The sequence below is a fragment of the Coffea eugenioides genome, unplaced genomic scaffold (assembly GCF_003713205.1).
Source record: "Coffea eugenioides isolate CCC68of unplaced genomic scaffold, Ceug_1.0 ScVebR1_480;HRSCAF=1165, whole genome shotgun sequence".
Taxonomy (NCBI): domain Eukaryota; kingdom Viridiplantae; phylum Streptophyta; class Magnoliopsida; order Gentianales; family Rubiaceae; genus Coffea; species Coffea eugenioides.
The window spans coordinates 6,651-17,282 of NW_020864321.1; the positions used below are offsets into that span (position 1 = coordinate 6,651).

Genomic DNA, 10,632 nt, shown 5'->3' on the forward strand with positions numbered 1-10,632 from the left:
TGGACAGGCGTCGTCGATGGAGAAAAATCTGCAGCTTGGAAGTCGAAAAGCTAGCGATTTAGGACGACTTTGGTTTAGAAAAACTTTAATCTTGGGTACAGTCACGCCCAATACAAAAAGGAATTTCCTTTCCTTGTTCACGGCATTGCCTAGCTTCCAGATTTTGAATTGGGATCACAATTAAAACATCAAGTTTAAGATTACCAGCTACGTTCCCTCAATGCGTTTAAACCAGGGATTAACATTTTTTTTTTAATCTTTTACTACAAGAATGATTGAAGAACTTTTGTTTCACTTATTTGGTCTAGTTCCAATTTAGGAAGCTTAAGCAGTATGTTTAATGACCCATTCAGGGGCACAAGGAAGGTAGAAATTCCATGCAATCAGAAAATATCTTGCTTTAGTCCGATAATTGTTCTCACACATTTTCTGAGATGGAAGATAACAACTGCCGTCATAGTTTTGAAGCTGTATTCAGTTTGAGAAATGATCTTCCGTTTAAGTAAACTAAGTACATGGAGGCGGGCCCCGGGGCGGGGAGTTGGGGCGTTGTTACGGGCTTTGCGTCGGATATCCTTACTTAGCCATCACCGCAAAAACAATTAATTGCATGATCTTTCGAATGTTCCTGTTTATGGACCTGCTCCTCGGAAAAATAATCATGATCCACATTAGAGGTGATAATTTTCGACACGACTTGAAAACATGATACGAATTTAATACTAAATTAATGGATTTGAGTTAAGATTTTGCGGGTACGAGTCAGAATCGGGTGGAACTCGATGAACGCGAAAAGAAAACAGGTCGAATTCAGACCATCCATGAGATCACGGGTTGACCCGATAACCCATTTATGAATTAAAAAGAATTTAATAAATATAAAAATATTTTATCTAACTAAATTAAGTTATTCTTTTTTTCCCAAAGGCATTAATCACTTAATAACTTGTGTGAAGTTGAAATTCTTATATTTGGACAAATTACGTATTACATTATTTTCTAGTTTTATAGTATCTTAATTTATTTTAGATCTGGTTTGAAATAAAATACTTTTACATTATTTTAATTTATTTCAAGTTTGACTTGGGATTGTTTTATCGAGATTTTTGTTACTTGATTATATAATTAGTCTTGTGTGAAAGTAGTTCTGTTAAAAATTACAGTGATAAATTAGTAAATTGAAATTATATTTCACGTCATATCAGGTCAACTCGAAATTGACCCGCCAACCCAAAATTGATCCGCCAATCCAAAAATTCCAGGTTAAGGTCACGTATCCTCCTGACCCATTGCGTGTTGACGGGTTGCATTCGGATTAACAGGTTTCTGTTATACCTGATCTCAACACGACCTGCCAACTCGTTTCTGATTCGATTGACACCCCTGTTCCATATGGGATACATCTCCAAAATTTCCCCTCCAAACAGCAAGCAACAGTAGTACAACCTGTAGTTAAAAAACCATCAAAGGACCGTATTTCAATTCCTGTTCTCTGAATCTATCCTTTCTCAGGGCCACGTACTGTACCAATCCACCTCCTCCCTCAACCTGTGCGACATATAAAGTTTGTAAACCCTGCCATTGCCTTCTTATTCAGATGAAGTTAACCAAAGGGTGCTTCGAAATCTAAGAGAAATGAATCTAGCGTTCCTCTTTCGCATAGTATAGCAATGCTGTTAGTCTTGTATCTCAAATCAACCAAGTGACTAACCATTGAAGCATATTCTGAAATAGAAGCTTTTCATGTATCGAAAACCCCAAAAACAAAAAACAAAAAAGCATGCATATCAGAATTATTCTTGGAACTGCTTAAATCTTGGAGGAACCAGAGTTTACGAATGACAAAGTTGCCATCAAATGTCTGAGACATGCGAGGGAATCTAGAAGTCAGATATTACATCTTCCAATATCAGAAGAGCACTCTAAATATGCTTCAAGAACAATTAATCTATGGCAAATCCTTCATCTCCACGACAGGCGCGTCATAAAAATTTGACAATACCACAAACATCTAGCTCATTCCGGGCCAGTAACAACTGACGAAGAAGCAGATTCGGAGCTCAGACCTTGCAGCCATTTATGCGGACGAAATTAAGGAGAACCAAGATGATAGCTAAGAGAATATACTGAAATAGAAGCTTTTCATGAAATAGAGAATGTCTGTACCATCATCTGCTTAATTTTTCTGACCAAAGTCCTACCAAAATCACTTCAAGGATCACTAACCTTTAGAGACAGCAACTAGCTTTTGGTACCTGTATATAGAGGAAAGAAAGATGCTTTTAGTAAATAAAGAAACCACATAACGAAAAGGGGAGGGGAAAAAAAAAGCATATATAAAAGAGGGGTAGGAATAATACAAGCAAGTCATAAGTGACACATTAGTTTTTCCTTTTCCATTATGTGTCCCTAAAACTTCAGGACTTCAAAGAGTAACCATCATCGATTATCAATAGCCTACCCTTGTTTGTTTCTCACAATCATGCTCTTATCAACAAAGATAATGGCTACAACCCCTTTGCAGTCTAATAACAAACAAATAAGTAGTCTGTTTTTAGGCAAATTAAACATCTAACTTCACGAAAATAGTGATCATAGAGGAAGAAACAAAACTACAATGTTAGGCATCTTAATATCTGATAATTTCTGTTCGGACAGGGGAGATCAAAGCAACAACAGCAATTAAGTGTGACAACTGACAACTAGATAAAGGGCACACTTGCCCACTATGCAGCTGCAGAAAAATAAAATAATGAAAAAAATATTGAAATACCATTCATATGCAAATTAATCTATCAATGGACTCACAATTATCCGCAGAAAAGAAAAAAAAATGGCATGTATATCTCCTAGTCTACCGAATATTGTGTCTCGGAACATAAATGACAACTCAACTAAATCTATGAAGCTATCAGTGGCAAATCCGCAAAACTTAAAACTCCTGAATAGCAAAATCATACCTCATTTTCCTGGACCTTGATGGTAGATGCCTGAATTGAGACTGGCCACAGGGGAAGCATGAAGCGGTAGACAAAACACCATTGGATTTCCTTTCTCAAAGTTACATTATCCGTTGGTAAAGTGACATTATCATCCAGCTCTAGCAATTGTTGACTTTGATAATCATAGGAGAGAAAGCTTCCTTCATACCCAAGATACACAGTATCAGAATCATATGGGTGAAAAGCTATTGGCACCAAACGTGATGAACGAAGATAAGAACTATCACATGCAGCTTCCCTTAGGTTGATACGGTGCTCCAATAACCAAAGCCCTTCCTCATAGTCACTGAGCGTCCACATACTTATCCTATATCCATCATTATAAGCATTAGAGCCTACAAAAAATCTCAAACGCCCATGATGGACATCAAAGAGTATACCTTTTGTACCAACGCTTTTGCTCCATTCTCTGTCTATGTCCCCCGGAAGTTGTATAATCCGATAAGAATGAGGACCTTTATAAGGATCATAAGCTAAAATTCCAAGTTTCCTATCCATAAAATGCAATATTTCTTTTAAAACAACAGGCATCTTCCAGAGAGGGAAAAGTTGAAGTACTTGCTGAAAAGGAATTTCAATATCCCTCCATTCACCAGTTTCAGAAGAGAATATATCAAGCTTGAGGATGCTGGTTCTTCCCCCACCATCTTCAAGTCGTATTACTTTGTAACTAGTGACAACACTATCTTTCACCTGGCTGATGAACCCTACACGGCAATGAGCAAAGGGACGCTTTGATGGTGGAATTCCAACATACTGCTTAGTGATGGGATTCAGAATATAATAGCGACCTAAATCCCACCCGGAATTTGAGCCACATAGCAATAGCCCGTTACCGTCCATGGCAATAATGTGATCAAGTATTCCGTATACATCAGTTCCATGAGCCTGTGCGGAAGGAGGAAGATCAGACTTGGTAAGACAGGCTACACCGACATCATTTGAAAATAAATTCCTGAAAAACCCGTGCTCATGACGAATTTCTTCCCCATGTATACATTTATAAAGAAGAGTCCAGAGTTTTGGTTGTGCAGCCGTAAATGGTGATGCAATTCTTGAAAAAGCGTGTCCAAAGGAAGGAGCGTCAATCAGGGAGCGCCATTGTTTGCAGACGCACTTGCATCTAAAGACACACTTCATTGGCAAACGGATAAGCAATTCAACCACCACCGATTCTGGAATATAAGGTAAACCTGACCTCGAAGCTAATCCAGTACCACATTCTCTACCACTATCCATCTCCGCCGGCGGAGGAACGGGACTACGATCCCAGATGCTGTCTTCTTACTCGAACTAGAGGATTTAGATGATTTTACGGGGCAATGATTTTATGGGGCCCGTCGATTTGCAGTTCCACGCAAAATGCAAGGCACGGCTCTAATTCTCACTTTTTGAAGATTGATGGCATGGCATCCAAAAAGCCTCCTATGCACTGCAAGTTGCGGCAAGCCGAGAAGGGAAGAAATTATACACAGTTTCGATTGTTTTTCTCATTATAGGAAAAGCCGCCACGATCAGTTTGTTACTTTGTCGGGTAGGGCACATTTATGTGTTTTTGGGTTTGTTTGGTTGCTGACATATATATACCAGTTGAGGTTGGTTGTGCCATGCACGGTCAGTGCCCATCCAAAAGCTTTCAATTGCAATCATAATTTTGGAAAAATATAATGAATTGTTTGTACCTATTTATTTTAATATGCAGCCTTTGTTTAATTTTTGAGCTAATAATCATCAAAATGTTTCTTTTTTTATTTTTTCTTAAGTACCTATATACAGTGGCGGAGCCAAAAAAAATTTTCAGTGGGGGCAAAAGCAACTCTAAAATTTTTTACCTACTCTTTTTTTAGTTTTTTAAAGAAAAAAATATTCACCAACAAGTATAAATGATGCATATAGTTCATGAAAAACATCAAAAGACAAACTCAAAATTATTAATGTAATAATAATTTTATTTCAAAAGCAAACTAAACCATTTATAATTGCTCATGACGAGTTTTCATATTTTGATAACAGTTTACAACCTTTTCATTTTGAACTTCACGAAGTATATTTTTCTCAATATAAGTAACTAAATAATTATTCATCCAAGTGTTTTCCATTCTATTTTGTAATCGATTCTTCACTATATTCATCATTGAAAAAACCCTTTCTATGGTAGTTGTAATAACAGGTAAAATCAAAGACAACTTTAAAAGCATATAAATCAATAGATACACAAAACTCCAGGGGATACACTTGAAATTACATCAAATTTTTATAGGTATTATAGAAATTTAAGGGGACAATGGGGGCCTACAAACCAATAGATACATAAAACTCCAAGGGCATAGTTAAAATTACATCAAATTTTTGTAGATATCACAGAAATTTAAGGGCCCCCACTGCCCCCAGTGTAAATCCGCCATTGCCTATATATATAGTTGGGTAATTGCAGACAACTTTAGTATTTTTAACTAACAATTATGAAAATCATCCAACGTCAAAGCAAGATAAAGCAACAAGAAAGACTAACAGGAAAAAGTATGTTAAATAACCCACCAAGATTTCTTTCAGTTTAATCGTTAAACTTAATAATCAAAAGTGTTGGAAACATATACAATGATACTGTTAAAGCTTATACATCATTTTTTAGTTATGGTCCATGATAGGGTGTTAATTGTTAGTAATTTTATTGTTAATTCTCCTCTTTATTCTTGCCAAATATTGCTTTAATTGTCAATATATATTTATATTTGGTATTTGGATATAATTTCAGAAATTGGAGCAGAAACCTCTTGAGAAGATTATTGTGAAGCTTTACACAATTCTGGTGCAAACCAACGAGAAAGAATGGAATTGCACTTGGGAATTCAATTTGGTTAGACAACATATCAAAGTTGGTGGGGACCGCAAATAAGTTGTATTGTCTAAAGTTTGCTTTCTTTGCACATTTGTGGTATTGCTTTCTTATTTGTGAACGTGTGCACTTGGTCAAAAAAAGAAACCGACAAACCATAGTTGGTTTTGCTTTTGTTTTCGGTGGAGTTGATTAGGTAGGGAAGGAATGTTTTCTTTTGTAAGCGTGGAGTGAAGTTTCGGATTGGCTTGTGTTTATATGTGGGAGAGACACACATTTCCGAGGGGAGTTTTTCTTCTTCTCTTCCGTGAGACTATTTTTATTGTATTAGACTACAGAGAATATAATTCTTATTTTTAATTATTAGTAAGAGATAAATGTCTTTGAGTTCAATTAAATTGCGTGGGAATTTTCTTATGAGGCGTGGCTAATTTTCTCCTCTAGTCAAGGATCAACGCGAAGACGCAGTCCCAAATATCTGTGAGATCTAATTAATTTTACGTGTTCCTTAAATTGTTAATATTTGCATGTTTTCTATTTTAATTTCCATGGGATTATTTTGTTAATTGGATATCAAGGGCCCGATGTGCAATTTGACTTATTAATCTCCTGTCAAATTAATCAATTAAATCCGTAATTGTTTAGTTGGTTAATATTAGTGACAACTAGTATTTTCACATACTAGGAGAACATGCAATCTGATTTAAATAACCCTCGTAGCGTGTTATTAATTTGGGTTAGGCTTTTCTAGTTTTTAATGCAATTAGGAAATTAATTCCTACGGTCGTACCTAGGAGTATTTCCTGGTTAGAGGTAATCAACGGTCGTACCTTGGTTATCAATAAATTAAGGAAAAGCTGGTCGTTAGAGTTTATCGGCGACTATAACTAGCCTATTAATAAAATTAAGTGAACCTTCTTTGCATCAATGATCGGATGAATGGACTGTGTCTGCGTAGTTGTATCCTTGGCTAGAATTTATTTATCATTTATTTAATTGCTATTTACAATTGTATTAATTAATTAATTAAATTTGGTTAATTATTTTTAGTTAAATTGTTTAATTATTTTTAGTTTATTTCTGATAAAAATCCCCTGTGTCCCGAACTTGAAAAGAATCGAATTTTTCCCAGTCCCTGTGGATTCGACCCTACTCACTACTATACACAGAAAATTCATTTTTCTCGAGTAGGTATTTATTATTGCACAGGCTCGACACCTGTCAATTTTTGGCGCCGTTGCCGGGGACTGGCGTTAATCATTTGTTTCTTTTTAAGTTCATTTTTTTTCTGGTATTTTTCTAGTTTATGCCTCGCTCTTCTCGTACAGGCGAATTAATTTTCGACCCTGAAGTAGAGAAGACCGCGCGTAGAACGAGAAAAGAAACCAGGCGGCTCAGGGAGGAGCAATACGATATTGCACCTCAGGAACTTGATCCAGAGGTTGAGCCGACAAATTTGTCTGGTGACAATTCAAGTGATTCAGACCAAGAGGAAGTCACTATGGCAAATGCACGAACACTAAGGGAGTTGGCTGCTCCTGATTTAAATCAGCAGCCCTTGTGCATTACTTTTCCACATTTAAATGATGACACTCCCTTTGAACTAAAATCTAGTCTAATTCATCTCTTGCCATCTTTCCATGGTCTACCAGGTGAGGAGCCCTACAAGCACTTGCAAGAGTTCGACGTCGTTTGCAACAGTATGAAGCCTCCGGGAATTACAGAAGAGCAAATAAAAATGAGGGCTTTCCCCTTCTCTTTGAAGGACTCCGCGAAAGACTGGCTCTACTACCTACCGCCTGGTAGTATCACCACGTGGGATCAATTGAAGAAAAAATTTCTGGACAAGTACTTTCCGGCGTCTAGAGCTGCAAGCCTAAGAAAGGAAATATGTGGTATCAAACAACACCCAGGCGAGTCACTCTATGAGTACTGGGAGAGGTTTAAGAAATTGTGCACCAAATGCCCTCAGCATCAGATAAGTGAGCAACTGCTCATTCAATATTTCTATGAGGGGTTGCTTTTCAGGGACAGAAGCATAATCGATGCTGCAAGTGGAGGGGCGTTAGTGAACAAAACCCCTCGAGGAGCATGGGAGTTGATTGAAGGGATGGCTGAGAACTCACAGCAGTTTGGTTCAAGAGAGGACATCCCGACGCGTAGGGTGAATGAGGTGGAAACGTCCTCTATCCAACAGCAGATCTCCGAATTAACATCTTTCGTAAGACAATTAGCTGTGGGGAGTGCTTCACATGTCAAAGTGTGCGGGGTATGCACTGCCGTGGGTCATCCTACGGAAATGTGTCCAATGGTTCAAGAAGAAACTGCTGAACAGGTGAACATGGCTGGCCACGCGCCCGCGCCAAGAAAGCCGTACGACCCATACTCAAGTACCTACAATCCTGGTTGGAGGGATCACCCCAACCTTAGTTATGGAGGAAATAGGCAGTCTAACTTTGTGCCAAATAGACAGCAAGGACACCAACAGCAGTACCATCATCGCCCACCACCACTTTCAAACTCAAGTCCGTCCATGGAAGAGATGATGAAGCAATTACTTGCTAATCAACAAAAGACGGATTCAGACCTGCAAAGCATGAGAAATCAACTGGGACAGGTGCAATCATTGCAAAATCAAATGAATCAAATGGCTATAACAATCAACCGTTTGGAGTCCCAAGTTCAAGGAAAATTGCCATCTCAACCTGAGGCAAATCCAAAGAATGTAAGCGCAATGACCTTAAGGAGTGGCAAGGAAGTTCAAGGACCCGAACCGGTGATTCCTAAAGACAAGGACGAGGAACGGATTGAGAAAGAATTGGAAGAGGAGGGCACAGACAACAAAAATGCAAAGGTACCCTCGAACCCAATTCCTACAGCTAAAACTAATCCACCTCCCTTTCCTAGCAGGTTAGAGAAACCAAAGAAGCAAGACAAGGAAAAAGAGGTCCTGGAGATTTTTCGCAAGGTGGAGATCAACATACCCCTACTGGATGCGATTAAACAAGTACCCAGGTACGCAAAATTTTTGAGGGACCTGTGTGCCAACCGCAAGCGGTTGAAAGGGGGATGAACGAGTTATAGTTGGGGAGAATGTTTCAGCAATTCTACAAAGAAAGCTTCCACCGAAATGCGGAGATCCAGGTATGTTTACTATTCCTTGTAGGATAGGTAATACTTTGATTGGGAAGGCCATGTTAGACCTGGGAGCCTCAATTAATGTCATGCCAAAGTCCATTTATGCCTCCTTAAACTTAGGCCCTTTGAAAGAGACTGGGATAATAATTCAATTAGCTGACAGGACCAATGCATACCCTGACGGGTTGATTGAAGATGTTTTGGTAAAAATTAATGAATTGGTTTTTCCAGCTGATTTTTATGTGCTCGACATGGAGGATGAACACTCCCGTGATCCGTCACCTGTGTTGTTAGGTAGACCCTTTTTGAGTACAGCCCGAACCAAAATTGATGTTAATAAGGGTACTTTGTCTATGGAATTTGATGGTGAGATTGTTCACTTTAACATCTTTGAGACCATGAAATATCCATCCGATTCAAATATTGGCTCTGTTTTCTCGATAAATGTTATTGACCCTGCTATACAGGAGGTTTTTGAAATTGAAGGCAGGGATGAACTAGAGGTCGTCCTGACCAGGCACTTTGAGTCCGAAACAACCTCTAGGGTAGAGTTGAGTGAAGAGCTTAAATGCGTGATTGGATCGTTGCAAACGTTACCAACCACGAAGACAAGGTATGATCTTGCACCGATTTTCATACCCGAACCTCACCAAAGGTTACTTCCATCTGTGGTGCAGGCACCTGTCTTGGAACTAAAACCACTGCCGAAACACCTAAAGTATGTATACTTAGGTGAAGGGGAGACACTTCCAGTGATCATCTCCGCGGGTTTATCAAAGGTTCAAGAAGAGAAACTACTTCGAGTTCTTAGGGAACACAAGCAGGCGATAGGATGGACCATCGCCGACATCAAGGGAATTAGCCCTGCGGTGTGTATGCACCGAATTCGACTCGAGGAGAATGCTAAACCCGTACGGCAAGCTCAACGGAGATTAAATCCTCTCATGATGGAGGTCGTAAAGAAAGAGATTTTAAAACTGCTGGACGTTGGAATTATATTTGCAATATCAGATAGCCCGTGGGTAAGTCCAGTACAGGTGGTCCCGAAGAAGGCAGGGGTGACAGTGGAATCAAACCAAGAGGGTGAGCTCGTACCAATTCGAAAGCCCACCGGATGGCGACAGTGTATCGATTACCGAAAGCTAAATGCCGTCACGAAAAAAGACCATTTCCCCCTCCCTTTCATTGACCAGATGGTGGAGCGATTAGCATGTCGAGCTTACTATTGTTTCTTGGATGGATTTTCAGGTTATTTTCAAATTGCCATCGCACCCGAGGACCAAGAGAAGACTACTTTCACCTGCCCATTTGGAACATTTGCATACCGAAGGATGCCATTTGGATTATGTAATGCACCTGCTACCTTTCAAAGATGCATGGTAAGTATCTTTTCAGAATATGTTGAGAAGATTATTGAGGTTTTCATGGACGATTTTAGTGTATATGGTGAAAGTTTTGAAAACTGTCTAGATAACCTGAAATTGATCTTAGTAAGGTGTATAGAAACTAATCTCGTGCTTAATTGGGAAAAATGTCATTTTATGGTTGAACACGGGATAGTTTTGGGTCATGTTGTATCATCTACAGGTATTGAGGTTGATAAGGCAAAAATAGATGTTATATCTACTTTACCTTACCCCGCGAGTGTGCGGGAAG

At 38.8% G+C, this 10,632-nt stretch overlaps 1 protein-coding gene and 1 non-coding gene across 2 annotated transcripts; both read right to left on the bottom strand.

Annotated features, from left to right (window-relative positions):
- Positions 1–2,954: 2,954 nt before the first annotated feature.
- On the bottom strand, positions 2,955–4,241 carry LOC113758323 (putative F-box/kelch-repeat protein At4g22430). The gene has a single exon (XM_027301240.1). The coding sequence runs from the start codon at positions 4,239–4,241 to the stop codon at positions 2,955–2,957; it is 1,287 nt and encodes a 428-aa protein (XP_027157041.1).
- A 3,470-nt stretch (positions 4,242–7,711) lies between these two features.
- Positions 7,712–7,818, bottom strand: LOC113758325. Its single transcript, XR_003466668.1, has one exon. It is a non-coding gene; the product is annotated as a small nucleolar RNA R71 (small nucleolar RNA).
- Positions 7,819–10,632: the final 2,814 nt, after the last annotated feature.